The sequence below is a fragment of the Leguminivora glycinivorella genome, chromosome 15 (assembly GCF_023078275.1).
Source record: "Leguminivora glycinivorella isolate SPB_JAAS2020 chromosome 15, LegGlyc_1.1, whole genome shotgun sequence".
Taxonomy (NCBI): domain Eukaryota; kingdom Metazoa; phylum Arthropoda; class Insecta; order Lepidoptera; family Tortricidae; genus Leguminivora; species Leguminivora glycinivorella.
The window spans coordinates 1,811,566-1,829,134 of record NC_062985.1 but is presented as its reverse complement, the minus strand read 5'-3'; the positions used below and the strand labels follow the sequence as shown (position 1 = coordinate 1,829,134).

Sequence of the window (17,569 nt, the reverse complement as noted above, 5' to 3'; positions counted from 1 at the left end):
GACCAGGGGCCCATTTCTCAAAACTGAAAGTTACAAGACTTACAAGAGTTACAAGTTATAAACGGAAGTCTCTTTCCAACTTGTCATATTTGACAACCACTTGTAAATTGTAACTTGTATCTTCGAGAAATGAGCCCCAGTCTGCAGATGTTTGCGCTTGCCTCTTCGGTTCTGTTTGCGTTTCATGTAATTTTATATTTTTGAGAGTCGTATTTCTCTCGTTCATTTTAGCGCAATGGAATATTCGAAAAAACATTGCGCGTCTTTTATGTAGCCCAGAAATAAGTGCTCTTTTTTGTGAGATGAGGCAAACGACCAGACAGATCGCCTGATGGTAAGCGATCACTGCCGCCCATGGACACCCGAAACACCAGAAGAGTTGGAGGTGCGTTACCGGCCTTTAAGATGGGTGTACGCTGTTTTTTTGAAGGTTTGAAGGTCGTGTCGTGCTGGAAACACCGCAGGCTCTTATTTTGTAACCATGAAAATATTAACGGCTACATGCAACTCTTATTAATCAAATATTCTCGTAGCGTGTGTCCCTGATTTATATGCTACTTTACAGTACTTACCCATCATATAAAGGGTCCAAGTACCAAACAACAACAAAATCTGCCAAACTCTTCACTGACACACAAACATATTTAAAACCAGCACAAGTAGCACAACTTTATAAAAACAAAACACAATCGCACAACAGCGCTCACGAGATGTTTACGAAAGACTACACAACACAACTACACCACGTGAAACAAGGTATCTGGGAATGCTCTATCTCTTCAGCCAGGACCGGTGTAAGAGCGAACTATGACGATGTAGGAGTTCTGACTGATTGGAAGATCAGGTTAAAATGGACTGGACTTAATGGTAGTCTAAGATAAGATTCGTCATGATGACGTGTGGGACGCATCAGTCATTCGAGTAGCGTAATGCATTGTTTTGACGTGTTGAGGATATTGTTTAAAGGACATGGTTTTCTGACGTCGTTGTTTTAAGGACTCCGTTTTATAATTTACATATTAAACACATCCAGTACATCAGGTACGTATATTTCTGTATGAAAACATTGAACGATGTCGGTGTAGCAGGTCGTGCTTCCTGAAATTTGAGCCAAATCTTTTGCAGAACGTTGATTTAATATTACTAATATTAGACATTGGTCAAATCGGCCCATGAAACTATATTTTGCAATTGGAATAAATACTCGTATTTTACAGTTAGGTATAAAAACTTTTCTAGACGTCCAGCAATGTTCGCAATTTGCATTCTTAACAAAATTTGGAACCGAGCATCAATTGCCTAAAATGGATAAAAGCAATTTATCAGAAAATATAGTTAACGTTGTAACAAATTATTTGTGACAAGCAACAGAACGTATCACGTTTAAGATCAAAGGGGATATTAGATTTACACATGTGGGACAGGTTTCAGTGTCACACGCGTCAGAGCAGATCGAATTATTTGTCTTTACGGATTACGGTCAAGCAGATGTGGTACAAGCGTTAGAAGATGATCTTGATATTTTTGACGTATTCGCGATGCCAACTATGAAAACTTAGCAGCAGTTTGAAATAAAGGAAAATAAAATTGTATTAAGACGCTACAGGAGCGAAAATGCTAAAATAGAAAGGAGGCGTCCTTCTAATTCGGGAATTTTAGTTAAATGTACTAGTGTAATTAACTAGATTTATAGAAAAAAAATTGTCCATTCAGAACAACTCAGTTAAAAAATATTGCGATTGGCTAATTGTTACCAATTTTGTATACCACACCTTTTTTTGCGCCATAATCAATAAGGCCGTTTTTGGAAATGTCTGATGGGCTCTAGCGTCTTTAAAAATAAAAATATCAAAAAAATCATAATGGTCCGACACAGATAAAAATAATATTAATCTGTGTTAAAAGAATCATTGCTCTATCTTCAAAAACCAGGGAAGAAATAGTCGAGAGCGTTTGTATAGAGAATTGATCCCTCCTGTATCGTCTTAAGATAGAAAACAGAAACAATACCGGAACCAGATACTAACAAAAGTCTAACTAAAATATTAATACTTTGTATGAAAGCATTTCAAAGACCTGAATTTATCATCAGGTGAGCTAGTGACTTACGCCGGTATGAAATGAAGTAGACATGCAGTATAAATAGCTACGTCATATGTCTCGGATTTGGATCATCGACTCATCGTGGGCGCACAGTACGATTCCTAAAGGTCTCCCTCAATTTAGCTTTTATTCTGGATGTATCCTGGTTGTTTTTAGCCTAATATATTTTCTTCTTCACATAAAACGTTAGGACTTTAGGACCATATAAACACTCGTATCAACCTTTGTGTGTAAAATATCTACAGGCTCTATTTTTCTCATGATATAGGCAGCAAACGAGCAGATTAGCCTCCTGATGGGAAACAGTCATCGCCGCCCATGGACATAAAGCATAATCACCATCAGCCCCTTTAGCACAACTTGCCTAGTCTGTGCTAAAGGGTCTGACAAGTCACGTATGCGTCGCCGACTCGCCGACCTTTGAGAACCCTGAATACTTGCTTTGGAAAGTCGCGTCCGGTTCCAGACACAGAGAGACAGTGACACGACCAAAGTGTACAGATATTTTTGTTAGTTTAAGTGTGTAGATGTTGCTAAACGCAACTGTATCGGACTCTTAGACGCACGGCCGGTTTCCATCCTTTCTTGGTAGATATTCCGCGATTCGCACGAAGCGCTTTGCTTCTTCGTTTCTTATGCGCACTGCCAAGGAGTGTAATTCCTTGCCGGCGGCTATATTTCCGAGCTCATATAACCCGGTAATTCTGGGCGAGTTCACTCCATCGTAGCCGTAGTAGTCTTTGCCTTTGGCTAGTCTGTGGTCAAGAGTAAGCCCATTCATAACTAAAAATATAAAAAAAATCTGGCTACGAAAACTAGCATCAGACATATACGTTACTTGAATTTAAATGTATAATTACAGACATGGTTGGACGAGCTTGACGCTTTTGGCAAGAGGGACTGGTGGGAGACTTCGGGGGATAGGGATACATGGAGGAATTTGAGGGAGCCCTTTGCCCACACTGAGAAAAATTTGCATTGTGAATTTAACAAGTTCGACTTGTTGCGGGTTATATCCGTTTGAAAACTTTGAAACCAAAGTATTTTAGTAAACGGAATAAATCACAATGTTGATGATACAAGTCGAATTTGTTCGAACAACAAGGTCAAACTTGTTAAAAGATATTTGATTGAATCAGCCAAACATATGTTTAAAACAATGTGTCATATTGCATTTATAAAATCGACTTGTTGATTCAAATGACGAGTAGCTTGTAGAATGTACTAGTTACACTTAACAAAATCTAACTTGTTGTTTGAACTTTGAACTAAAGAGTGGCAAAGAGCACGTAGGCGCTATTTTTACCAAAAAACTTGTTGAACGAACATGAAAACTGGTTGTTTTTTCTCTCAGTGCAGCATTAGGACAATATGGGCTGTTAAAAAAAATACAGGGTGGCTTTGCTTAGTTAAATCTTCATAATCCTAGAAATAATCTCACAATCCTCTATGAAAATAGGTAGGTTGCAGTGACCTACTCCCGTAATAATCTTCGTGACGGCCTCGTAACCTTATATATTGGATTTATTAAGATGAATGGGGCCGTGGGTTTGTGGGGTAATACTGAAGGGGTGTGGAACAGTTTCTGTATTAATTATTATGCTCTGTGGCTCAGTTGGACCGCGCTATGGGAAACTTAGTTTTGTGTCATATACGGTTTACGGATAAAATCGTATGATATCCTAAAATGCACTGACTTGTCTTTGTTGTAGTCTGTATCAGGATTTGGAATTTTTGTTTCAGAATTTCGCATGGAAAGTATCGGAAAACATATTTTATAAATAATATTATTTCTTACCGTCCGTGTGTTTTTCAGGAATTGGATCGGCTTCCATCACCATTGCGATTTCACCCTGGAACCAAGGAAATAGCTGTTAATTAAGAGAAATTTGAAACACTAATTTACATTTTATTTTACACGTCTTTTAGACCATTTCTCTCAAAGAAAAATCTCCTATAAGTACCTCCACATCTTCCAAAATTCCAGTATACGGGACAGACGGTAGCTATTTTATTTTTAATGCTTCTCAAAACAATGATACTAAAATAATGCTTTTAAACACTCATAGTGTACTCAGTACTGCAACTGCACTGAAACCCTTATTTCCTTCCTTATGACCTGGGTCCATATTAGGACATTACACAGTCATGAATAATGATAAATCGGTTAAAACGGTTACTCAAAGACTGTTGACGAATAGTATATTCCTAATTCCTATATTAACACGCTGTATCAACTCTCACACACTCACAATACATTTACGTTCCAATTTTCAACCCAACACGTAACGAATATGACTAAAAGCATCCCACACTTCGCTTAAATAGACTGCAAGTAATGCAACTCATCGTACACCAGAATACCAAGACCTGTGTCAACGGGCATATTCTATACGATTTCCTTAATTAAAACTACATAAAAAGCTCAGGACAAGTTGGACATGTATTGCCACCCACTTGCGGATGAGTACGGCTAATTATAATATTCAAATTCGGTGTGTTGCATTGATAGTGTTTTGACTTGAAATAACGCGTGTTGAACTTTTGAAAGCCATTGTACATACTGTCAGTATGAAAGCTACCTATGCCAAAGTTTTACGTCATTTTCTTGTCTGTCAGTATCTTAATTTCGTATTCGAGAAAATCAATCCACCTGGATGGACTGTGTGATGGATCGATTTGGTTCATATCATACATCACGCGTAAAAACATTGACAAATAAATGATTCGTAACGCTAATTGACGTGTCCTTACAACACTTACACCAGCTGCTTATTAAACCTTTGAAATAAAATGTGTGAAATAATAAGTGATCGATGATATGAACCAAATGCAGGTGAATGATGACTTGATGAAATAAATGGCTATAGAGAAGTATGAATTTGAATAACCTAACCAAAAATTAAAATTTTGAAAAAACTCCCGACATAGTGGACCGATTTTCATGAAACATGGCTAAGAACACTCCCGATTAATTCAGCTTTCAAACATTACAAAAGTAAATCAAAATCGGTTCCTCCGTTCGGGAGCTACTATACTACAGACCACAGAGAACCTCCTATAGAGTGGCAGTCTTGTATATTTGGTTCGCGATACGAGTCACCAGTGTTTGGGGTGCGAGGAGCGGGCGGGGAATGTGTTAAGCGCGCTGTGATTGGCCGTTTCAAGGACGGCGGGCAGTCGCGCCAGATGAAAAGGGACAGAAGTATGACTGTCCCTCTACTGACGCGTAAGTGGCCAATGTAAGTTGACCTATGCCGGCTCTGAATAAATTATAAATATGACTTATTTGTGGAATGTAATGCCGTCTGTTTTTAAATTTGAGCTTCTTGTTACCTTTCCACACCATTTCACACTACAGGTGGACATCTTTAAGGCATCAAAATACCCTTTTCCAATTTTTTTGTGCGAAAAACACGCGCTGCTTTCGGGTCTGTTACTTGGTCGATACTGATCGGGCACGGCGAGCGCCCGCGCTTATATCAGTGCAAATACTAGGAAGGCTGGCCACCGCGAGTCGTCTTGTAATAGATGTCTATAGGGGTTGGTCTGTGACTACAGACAGACACAAACACCATGACATGTGTATTTGTGTATTTGACTGTTATCACTCCAAGAGTGCATCTGAAGTATCTGAACGTCTGTCAAGTTACACCAGCTTGACAGCACTGGCTTCCTTCGAAAGCGGTTGACCCAAAACAACGGTTGACAAACAGACAGACAGACAGACAGACACGTCAAACTTATAACACCCCGTCGTTTTTGCGTCGGGGGTTAAAAAGTAAGCGACGAATCCAAATTGGATTAGGGATAAAAAGCGAATGATGATGATAAGAAAGTAATTTGAAGTAGTTTGAATGTTACTTTGTTACGCTTGTAGGTTTTAAGTGTGAATTGTTTTAGTTTTTTAAGTCTTAGCATTAGGTAAATGTCTTAACTAACACTAATATTAGTTCTTTAGAGTTGTAATGTTCTACTGACCATCTATGTACCCTGAGTCTGAATTTTTTTTTTTTTTAACCGCTGAATCCTAGACACAGACCAACCCCTATAGACATCTATTACAAGACGACTCGCGGTCGCCAGCCTTCCTAGTATTTGCACTGATATAAGCGCGGGCGCTCGCCGTGCCCGATCAGTATCGACCAAGTAACAGACCCGAAAGCAGCGCGTGTTTTTCGCACAAAAAAATTGGAAAAGGGTATTTTGATGCCTTAAAGATGTCCACCTGTAGTGTGAAATGGTGTGGAAAGGTAACAAGAAGATCAAATTTAAAAACAGACGGCATTACATTCCACAAATAAGTCATATTTATAATTTATTCAGAGCCGGCATAGGTCAACTTACATTGGCCACTTACGCGTCAGTAGAGGGACAGTCATACTTCTGTCCCTTTTCATCTGGCGCGACTGCCCGCCGTCCTTGAAACGGCCAATCACAGCGCGCTTAACACATTCCCCGCCCGCTCCTCGCACCCCAAACACTGGTGACTCGTATCGCGAACCAAATATACAAGACTGCCACTCTATAGGAGGTTCTCTGTGATCCTAGATGAAATTCGATGTAGAGAAAAAGCAAATGTGTTTCAAGAAAAATTAAGATATTATGTCACGAAACGAAATCGCAACAGAAAACACTATTTAAATATTGAAAACAAACAGTATTTACATTAAATTAAAGATACCTAACAAATGTAATTAATTAGGAAGAGGATTTTATCTTCCTCAATATAATATTTTAGATGGAGATTTCAGTACAACACAGAAAATATCTTAATTAAAATACTCCTTTGAGATGGTTTCCTTTATAACTCTAATTGGCAAAAGACGAGATTGTGTTTCCTATTGAAACTGCTTCAAAAATTTGTAATATTAATTATATCTTTTTATAATCATTGGCGTTGACGGAAAACAAAAAAAAACATATCGCAGAAACGATAACAAACTAATACTTGAACATTGGAATCAGCATAGTGAAAATTCCTCGAAATCAGACGTTTCTACACCTTTCAAGCGAATGACAATATTTACGATATCAACACACAATTGTTTTCCTTTAGTATTTTGATGAGTAAGTTATTATCAGCGTTCCACGCGCGATAACATACCTAACACGCCTTAAAGCTAAAAAGGCCTATCTACATACACACTTGAGTCCTTGAAGGCCGTTTTATGTTTGGATAAAGGTAGCGCCAGACAGTCTTGTTGTTTAGGTGAGTCAGCGATGGAATTCTATGGTAACATTTCAAATGGCTGATTGTGAATTTTATTTCAAAGGTTTAAGGTGTAGCTTTGGTGTAAGTGTTGTAAGGACACGTCAATTAGCGTTACGCATAATTTATTTGTCAATGTTTTTACGCGTGATGTAATGGTAAGGCGTAGATATTAGCAATATGATATACATATTTTAAGAATGTTTACGACTAAAACATTCCATAATTTTGTTCTGGGCCTCTTTTTTTAACCCATTCAAAATTTTTGCTACGCGCAACAAGCGTTTTTACAAGCATTTTTCCTATATCTTGTTCTACGTTTAGTCAGGGGCGGCTCACTCCGCGATTCTATCGCCGCGCTACAAGTACATGCTGGCGGCCGCGAGTTCGCGGCCTAATCAGGGGTGGCGTGCGTTCCCATAGAACGCACGTTCGCACTTTCTATTGTTACTTTACGTCGCGAGGTTTTTTTTAAGTTTTATATGCGATATCCACGTGAGAATGGCTAGTAATGCTTAGTTAAATAGACATCATGAATAAAATAAGACAATCTTACACAGATTTACAATTAAGTCCCACGGAAAAGTTCAATAAGGCTTGTGATGTTGGGACTTACATAAGAATATATAAATACTGTATATATACCCAGAAAGTACCCAAAACTCGAATATAATAGTATAACATTTTATCTGAGTATTAATTCGTTTTAATCCATAGGCAACCCTATCGTCCGACGCTGCGCACGTGCGGCTCGTTTCTTTGTTAGGATTTTGTAGGCATTTAAAAGGCGGCATTTCGTGAACATCAAAGCAGTGGGCCTTCTGTACTTGTACTATTATATATTCTGTGGTTTAGTCTAAGTTTAGCTTCGCTTTCATCTTTCATTTAGAACAGAAAATCAAGATTTTACAGAAGCCGAAAATTGTTAATAAAGACGCCACGAGTATTTTTTACTCAGTTAAACACCGTTGCATACAATACTTTTTCTACGACCATTTTAATAGTTTTCTAGAATAACTTTCGTGAAATTCGCACTATTTCCTGTATTTTGACTTGTCGGCCTCCCCTCTGTTCCTGCACTCACCCTGTCGCTCACACTTACCCGCGCGGCCGCCAGCCCCCGGCGCCCCGCGCACCCCCGCTATATCCCTTAAAGGCTTCCTAACAATGCTTTAAGAGCTATATCGTATGCTTGGGTGCGCGGGGCGCCGGGCGGGGGCGGGCATCTTTTATGTAGGGTTTTAACGATCTATGCACGACACTGTAAATGACGAATAACAACACGGGAGTAGGAAAACAAGTGTAACAATAGCCGAAAGTGACAATCGTTGACGCTATCGAAACGCAGTCTGGCTCTGCAATGTCGCATTACTACAGAAGAGCGACATGGAATGCTAGCTACGGTATAATCGTAAGCGTTTGTGGATTTGGCTAGGTACCCTGGTGCCGTAGCCGAATGGCATATCTGCGACGCGAAACGAAAACGAAACGCCGCGAAAGGTACTCTGGCTCTGTCGCGCCAGTACGCAAGAGCGACAGAGATAATGAAATTGTAATTCAATTAGAAATTACAATTCTGTAATTTCATTTCATAATTGAAATTACATTTTGTAATTGCAATTCATAATTTGTAATTCAATTACATTTTGCTCAACACTGCTAGGTAGGTAGTCTAGGTACTCTGGGAAGCCCTGTCTACTTTACACGTCAAAATCTATGATACCTAGTTACCAAGCGAAACGGATTTAGTAAACCTATTCAGAGTGATGATAACAAAACTTATGTAAACACTTCACTACCGACATCGATTAGCAACTCAGTGCTAACATAGTAACAAGTGTAACGGATTACCATTATCTTGCATAATTTTTTTTGTCATATTTTACCTTCGTATAACAACGCTTGGCAGAATCCTCTTTTCGCAGAATGACTTTTTGCATAAATTTCTTGGCATACTGTCATTTTGCAGAATTATTTAAGGCAGAGTAATACAATGGCATAATGGTAATTTGTATAATAGTCGTATAATCTATTAATTGTTTTGTCGAAATTTGTGCCGCATTCTATTGACTTGGCATACTGTCATTTCGCACAATTCTCTTAGGCAGAATAATACATTGGCATAATGTTGATGCGCAGAATAATGTCACTTATGTTTTATTTATTTTTTACACTTAAAAGGGTTTTCTAGTTTACTCACTGTCAACCTAACACGCTCCTCCTCGCTTCGCTCGTCGTCGCACCTAAACCGACTCTGTGACATATAGATTTCCGTGTCGTGTGAGTATTTTGTCTGGATGGGGGTTCTAACCTAATGTACATTTCTGGCAACATGACAAAATAAATTCGGCGGAACGTCTATTTGGTGCAAAATTACAGTCAGAAACATGAGTATTATGCGACATAAAATGCTGCAAAATTAAAGTCGACGATATTAGCAGTATGCTATTACTAATTCGGTGAAATGTAATGTATACTATATACAATTCTGCTATATTAAAATCGACAATATTAGTATTCTGCTATCCAGAATTCTGCCAAATGAATGATATGCGATATGACAGTTATGGTATTTGTACAATTATGCAAAAGTATCATTCGTGTAAAAATGTTTCTGCGAAAGCTGCAATGCCAAATGTATTTCGGACAATCGATATTCTGCAAGATAAAGGGAACCCAAGTGTAACAGCTGGGAAGCCCTGTTTATGTTACCCAAGACCTATGTTACCTATCGCACAAAAAGCGAATCAGCTGGTTAATTTATAGTGTGATGAAACCTAATAAAGACCCCTATTTAATAAAATATTAAAGGTCATGTTTAAAGTTACCTGTAATACTGAACTGGTAACACACCATCTTGTAAAGACACCAAGGGCACATCTCGGACACTGGCGATCAAATATAATACTAGTATGAAAGAGGCGCGTTCCTACTAGCAGTACCATGCTTGTATGAGTGAGATATGACAGGTCGACTGTTCGCGTTTTTGACAGGCGGTAACCGAGAGGGGGTGGGCGGCACTTTCAACGGGGAGCGGAAGTGGCCATACTGTACGATAGTATTACTCTTTATGGAGAGAAGGATGGAATATGGATAGCTGGAAATGCAATTTTTTATCCGCATATCAGTCTATGAAAGGCGAACTTCCCGAATCGGAGATTTGAAAGAAATAACCTAACCTTAACTACAAATTTAATATTTTGAAAAAAAAAACCCCGACCGCGACATAGTGGACCGATTTTCAAAAAACATGGCTAAGAACACTCCTGACTAACTCAGCTTTCAATCAAAAATACTAAATCTAAATCGGTTCATCCGTTCGGGAGCTACGATGCCACAGACAGACAGATAGAACAGCTGAACAATTTACCTAATCTCTGAATTGACATAAATGTAGTTAAAATGCAAGTATATTAATATTATAATACTAACTTTGAAACTGTAATGTAATGCATGATCTCAATTAGACCTAACTCAATTAGAATCTAAATAATAATAGATTAAGAGTTTTGTTTGTAAAATTCTATAAAAAATGACTGATATAAACAGTTTAATTTTTTTTTTAGACACGTCAAACGTATAACACCCCTCCGTTTTTGCGTCGGGGGTTAAAAATAGGTCTTAACTAACTCACTAATAACTAGAATTCGTATACTGTATTATCTCAAGCTTAATTGCCTTAACGACGCGAGTTTTCGAGTCAAGTAGGAAGGAATTTAAATCAAGGCCGAATCTTTTATGACCTGCGTACCGCGCATGACTTAATATGGTCGAGCATAACGCTGGTGCAAGGTCGACGTTAAGATCAATGAGGTTCCTGTCTCGACTGTACATACATCAACTGTAGTTGTTCCCAAAAGAGGTAGGCAGAGCACAAAGCTGCTTATGTTTCAGTGCGGCCCTTGGCAAGGGGTTGAAACTTGAAAGACAACGAAATAGAGGTAGTCTAGTTTCCTATGTAGTCAAATCCAGTTTCTTTTTATGAACTGTCAAAACGATTTGCTAATATGAAATCTATGAAATACTGAGGAGTGACGTCACGGTAGGGTTGTAAAAAAACGGTTTTTTTTCTGGCTTGAAAAAAAAAAAAACATGAAAAAAAACCGTGAAAAAAACAGTATTTTTTCTGGAGTATGTTTTTTTTCTAAAGTACGAAATCTCAAAATTTGCAAAGTAGTTAATACTTTTATACGGTTTTTTAGACTTAATGTTAACTATTAAACGAATTTAATCAAATAACTTTAATTTCTGGTCTTATAAAAGTAACATTTACGAAATCTGTAGTTTGTAGTTATCACTATTTACTGTTGGAAACACCACCGCCTCTCCACGCTACACGCCGCATCGGGGATTCCCCAATAAACGTTTGTATACTGAATTAAAATGTACGTTATTGTTATTGAAACACGTTACAACTCACGAAAAACCGTTATTGTCGTATTATTTGTTCATCTGAAAAAAAAACCATATTTAGAAAAAAAACCAAGGTGCTCGGTTTTTTTTCATAATTCTGAAAAAAAAACATTTGGTTTTTTTTCTATTTACAACCCTACGTCACGGTCAATTCATTTACTTTATATCTTTCTACCCGCACACCCAAATTCATAAGCTTCAAATTTCGAAGTCAAATTTTGTCAAAATATAAGGCTAAAATGTCCAAATCCTGAAAAATCGGTAAATAGGTCTGGCAAGAGTAGTTGGTATTGTCTGGCCACCTGACTACGACATTATATCATGTCGTAATTATGTCATAAGTCCATGTATGGAAGAGCTAACGGTGAAGGTCTGAGATGCGTAGTTTAATTGTGTGGGTTAGATTCGCAAACACGCCCGATTGTATATGGTAAAGCGTAAGTCTCTCATAACACAATATAAATTAGTTATGAGGATACCCATTTATAGTCATCCTGCGTGGTATAAACCCTATTAGGCCAGATCGGATGGGATAAGATGGTTATAAAAAATCGCACACAGTTGTCTCTACAGTTCTACAAATCATATTCATAAATCTGAAAATGTTTCTGTTTGTCTGTGTGTGTTACCTACTTCTTTATGCTTAAACCGCTGCACTGACTTACTTGAAAACAAGTATTAAGAGAGTATGAATCCTCGGAGAAAGACATAAGTACTTATATGATAGTATTGATACCTAAATAAAGATTTTTTCATTTTAATTTTCAGTTTTCACTCCAGAAATCAGGCTTTAATGGAGACAAAAGACAAAGGTTGGCGTAGGTAATATTTAAGTTTGTATCGGAAATCAATTAAAACCTGATTAGATGACTTAACAAGCTATCTAAATTAGTAATACCACGCTGACGAAGTTACAAGCAAAAGCTATAATCCATACTATCCATACTTCCATACTAATATTATAAATGGGAAAGTGTGTGTGTCTGTTTGTTTGTCCGTCTTTCACGGCAAAACGAAGCGACGAATTGACATGATTTTTAAGTGGAGATAATTGAAGGGATGGAGAGTGACATAGGCGACTTTTTGTCTCTTTCTAACGCGAGCGAAGCCGTGGGCAAAAGCTATTTTGTTATATTTGCTTAGCTCCGTAACATGCGCTACAGTTCACCCCTAACCTAAGGTATTAAATTTAAGTTCCCCGCAGTAATCCAAGAAACGACTAAATTGAAACAATGAAAACACCACGTAAGCACTAAAACCATAAACGAGTGTCGTGGCAAAATACTTCTGCAGACATACTAGACTTCTAGACAAAGGCAATAAATCTAGCTGTCAAAACACAGACGAAGACATGTATTCCACCTGCAAATATGGCTGGGTGAGTGAACTCTTACGTGGAAGACGGCGAATGCAAATACAGGTGATGGTACCCGTAGTAGAATGATATATCGAAGCGTAAAATAGGGTTAAGGTAATTTCAGGAATGGCTAAATGCACTAAGTATTCTAGGTAGTGCAAACAACGGTTAAAGCGATATAGGTGTCCAACCCGACAGAGTTACCTCTCGTTCTAATATAGGTTTATCCCCTTATTCATAAACGTACTTTAAAGTTATCAAGCCGATAAAGTTCGTTTGTCCCTTTCCGACGTATTGGTGTGATAGAAAAGGACAAACGAACTTTATCGGCTTGATAACTTTACTTTAGAGTACTTTTATGAATAAGGGGGTGACTCTTTGGAACATCAGTGTAATCTATTCTTTTGCCCCGTTATCTTATCTTCTTATCTTAAATCTGCGGGGGCCCTTACGGATACACTTCGACCCATCGGGATCTTTTGTGCAATTACCCCCTACGATCCTAAGATCCTTCAGCTATTCAGGAGCTTCTCGACCATCTCCACGTATCGGATGATGAGGCTCATGGGTAGCTCTCTGAAGTCCTTCGGTGCCAGGTAGCCTGCTCCAAAGTTCTTCATTCTTTGTCTGGCGAGGGCGTGACATTCACACATTAAATGTCTGACGGTCTCTTCCTCTTCGCCACACATGCGACAATCAGTGTTGTCGGCGTGTCCCATCTTGGCCAAAATTCCTTTGACCCCGTAATGGCCTGTGAACACCCCCGTTATAATTTGGAGTTGTCTTTTGCCTAGCTTCCCTAGCTTTTTGCTCCATCCAGAGTCTACCCTCTGCATAAAGAGCTTTGAATGCTTCAGACCAACCAGGGCATCCCACTCTTTTTGGTGACTAGCCTTTGTTTGGTCTTTCATAGCCATTCTGATGGTTCCTTGTGAAAGGCCCACATAAGGTTCCGGACCTATGAAGTTGTCTTCAGATCCGGCCTTGGCAAGTTCATCAGCGTTTTCATTGCCAATGAAGCCTTCGTGCCCCGGTATCCATACCAGTTGCACCTTGTTTTGCCTTCCAAGCTTGTTAAGAGCCTGGATGCCGTTTAATACCAGTCTAGAGGTAACTCTGGGCGATGTGAAGGCTTTGAGTGCCGCTTGACTGTCGCTGAGTATATAGATAGTCTTACCTTGGATTTGTCTAACTATATTCTCATGTACACAGGCAATTATTGCATATGTCTCGGCTTGGAAGACCGTGGCATAATTGCCCATGCTGATACTACCACTGTAGTCATTTGCATAAATGCCTGCGCCCGTACCAGATGCCATCTTGGACCCGTCTGTATACCAGATGATGGTGTTGTCATCAGGGGTGGGTGTCTCCAGACCCTCCTTCCATTCGGCTCTAGTATGGACTTTGGTTTTGAAGTTTTTGTGGAAGATGAATTTCGGTTGCATTTTGTCGCAGCCCATACTCATCAGCCTTCCCATAGAATTGTTGTATTCCATGCTTGTGTGTTTAGTCTTCGGCATGCTATCGCTCCAGAGGCCTGTTAAAGCCAGCCGGTGTAGCGATTTCAGTGCCTCAGACTGTATCACTAGATGTAGCGGCGGGAGATCCAATAGTACCTCCAATGCTGCTGTTGGCGTCGTTCTGAACGCACCCGTTATAGCCATGCATGCTGTCCTTTGTACCTTCATGAGGACATCCTTGCATGTGCTCAGTAATGTCCTTGGCCACCAGGCCAGGCTTCCGTACAGGATTATAGGTCTCACCATCATGGTGTAGATCCACCTTAGTACCTTTGGGTTTAAACCCCATGTTTTGCCGTAAGCTGACCTACACATTCCAAACACTCTAAGTGCCTTGGCTGTGGTCAGTTCGACGTGTCTTTTCCAGTTCAGTTCTTTGTCTAGTGTTACCCCTAGATATTTCACTTCATTGGAAAGTTCAAGTACCCTTCCATAGAGCCTTAGTTGCTCCATGCCAGTAAGGGCCCTCTTTTGCCCCGTTAAATTTATTTGCAGAAATCTTTGTATGAGAATATGATTAGGTTTTACGTTACGCTTCTTCTGCCATCGGCACAACTTAGATGGAATTTTCAACATTTGGCACGGTGTGTTTCTCCAGAATCTTCCTTCGTTGCCCAGCTAAACTATCAAATTAAAGCCCACGGTATTTCCGAACTGAAGACCTTCGAAATTTCAAGAAAATAACGTACGTATTCCCATCTCAAAGGCTTGCCTGATGCAATGTACCTAACTCCTCTATTAGTGTTGGCGACAGATTGCATATCATCGGGCTACGGGTATTTCTGCCTGTCAGTTCTTTCCTTGCCTTTCGCATTCATACCCTAGTTTTTTTTTTTTATGCACTTGAGGACGGTGTATACCCTAGTTTGCTTTTGGTTTCGAAATTGAATTCTAAATTAGCGTAAAACACGTGACAAAGTTGTCACTAGCTCGCTAAACACACGGAGCGCCTAGTTCGGCGGTCGCGGTAGTAACGGCCAGAGTTCAACGAAACACTTACGAGGTGTACGAGACTTTCACTACATGTATAGAATTATGATTCGATTGTCGCTTATTGTTTGCGAATCGATTCAATTAAATAGCTAACTAGTGTGTGAGAGCCAAGCTTGTGCTGCCTGCTGCTTTTTCACTACGGTGGAGAACTGAAGATCAGTGTACGTAGCCGAATGACGCAAACGCTCACGAAACGAAACGCTCGTAGATATAGATATCTCTATCGCTCTTGCGTATTGGAGCGACGGAGCAAAACTACCTTTCGCGGCGTTTCGTTTTCGTTTCGCGTTGCAGAAATGCCATTCGGCTACAGCACCAGATTAGTGATGAGGGGATGGTGCGCTTTATGACCGTTCGATAGACCTTTAGGGCAAAGATGACCAACTAAAGCGTTGCCGGTGAAGTGGTAGTATGCAGTTTAAGGCTGCTAGAATAGAGGCCTCACTGAGTGCTCCGGTCGTGGTTCAAACCCGCCTTAAGAGGATACGGTAGCGAAAATGCTAAAATGGAAAGGAGCCCCACTTTCAACTTGGGAATTTTAGTTAAATATACAAGTGTTATTAATTAGATTTATCGAAAAAAAATTGTCCATTAAGAACAACTCAGTCAAAAGATATTTCAAAAAAAATCTTTAAAATCGAGGTTCCGCTCTCGACTCTTTCCTCCTTCAAAACTTAATCAATCGGAACGAAATATGAGAATCTGAATAACAATGAAATAATCTATGTCGGACCGTTTAGCTTTTTTGGTTAATTGTTACCAATCTTGAGTATCACACCTTTTTTTGCGCCACAATGAAAAAGGCCGTTTTTGGAATTTTTTGATTGGCTCTAGAATCTTTAAAAAGCAGAATATCAAAAAAATCAAAACGGTCTGACACAGATAAAAATAATAACAATCTGTGTTGAAAAAATCATTGCTCTATCTTCAAAAACCAGGGAGGAAATAGTCGAGAGCGTTTGTATGGAGAATTGACCCCTACCGTATCGTCTTAAGGACCGATCGATTCAAATGCAACTCATATGGGAACTGCAGGCTGACGATATTGCAGATGGTGTGTAGTTGCCATAGAAGCTGCAGTAGAGTTGCAGTTGACATGTAAAAAATCATGTTTTACCAACGAGCCCAACGTCATTGGCGAGAGCAAGGCTCGGCCATGTGGAGAGAATGGGAGAGGCTCGTGCGGCCAAAAGAGCTCACTTGTGGCGATCTACTGAAAAACGGCCGGTCGGAAGGCCCAGGTACCGATGGATCGATGAGGTCCAGAAAGACCTGTGTGACCTTCAAGTGACGGAGTGGCATCAGATCGCACAGGATAGAAGCGCATGGTGTAATCTAGTGTCGGAGGCCAAGATCCACTTCGGATCGCTGAGCCATTGCAGTAAAGTAGTAGTAGTAATAAATTATCTGAATCAGAGTCATATTTTCATTCCGACACACTGACCAAAATATAAAGGATTTATGGGTCTAAATAAGTTATAATTTTAGATATGTTTACCTAATTAATTAAATTAATAACACTGGTACAGTTAACAACACAGCTGTGAATAGAGCAATAAAGTTCTGTTTACATATTTTTGGCACTTTGTATTCACAGGTGTGTTGTTGACTGTACCTGTGTTATTATTTATTTTACTATCACAAAGTGGATAATGCTTTAAAAAGGGCAATTATACAATGCATCATGCATCAATACTTTGCTCTCAATTAACCCTTATTGCACCACCGTAATTGTCTTTGCATTAGAATAGGTATCAGCAGTGGCTGGTCCATACAAGCCGATTCCCACCGGCTTGCCTAAAATTGATTACTAGTAAAGTACCTAATGGTAAGGTAGGTTTCTTTTTGCACAGTGTTGCCTAGCAGAAATTTTCACCAGCCGCCACTGATAGGTATTTAAATTACTGCAGGTAATTCGCATTTTTTATTAGCAATTTTTTTACTGCTTTAGAAGACTCATGAACCCAC

The 17,569-nt window shown here is 39.3% G+C and overlaps 2 protein-coding genes across 4 annotated transcripts in view; one reads left to right on the top strand and one right to left on the bottom strand.

Moving 5' to 3' along the window:
• The window catches only part of LOC125233768 (beta-ureidopropionase-like), a 494,359-nt gene that overhangs the window by 152,994 nt on the left and 323,796 nt on the right, over nucleotides 1-17,569 (top strand). The window lies entirely within an intron of this gene.
• The window catches only part of LOC125233760 (OTU domain-containing protein 7B), a 41,181-nt gene that overhangs the window by 21,170 nt on the left and 2,442 nt on the right, over nucleotides 1-17,569 (bottom strand). For 2 of the 3 annotated variants that reach the window (XM_048139836.1, XM_048139837.1), the window contains exon 2: nucleotides 3,902-3,956. In XM_048139836.1, the coding sequence (XP_047995793.1) occupies nucleotides 3,902-3,944 (43 nt within the window). In that variant the 5' untranslated portion in view covers nucleotides 3,945-3,956. Of the gene's footprint in view, nucleotides 1-572; nucleotides 711-3,901; nucleotides 3,957-17,569 lie in introns of those variants that run through there. The other variant, XM_048139838.1, reaches the window with a different exon arrangement.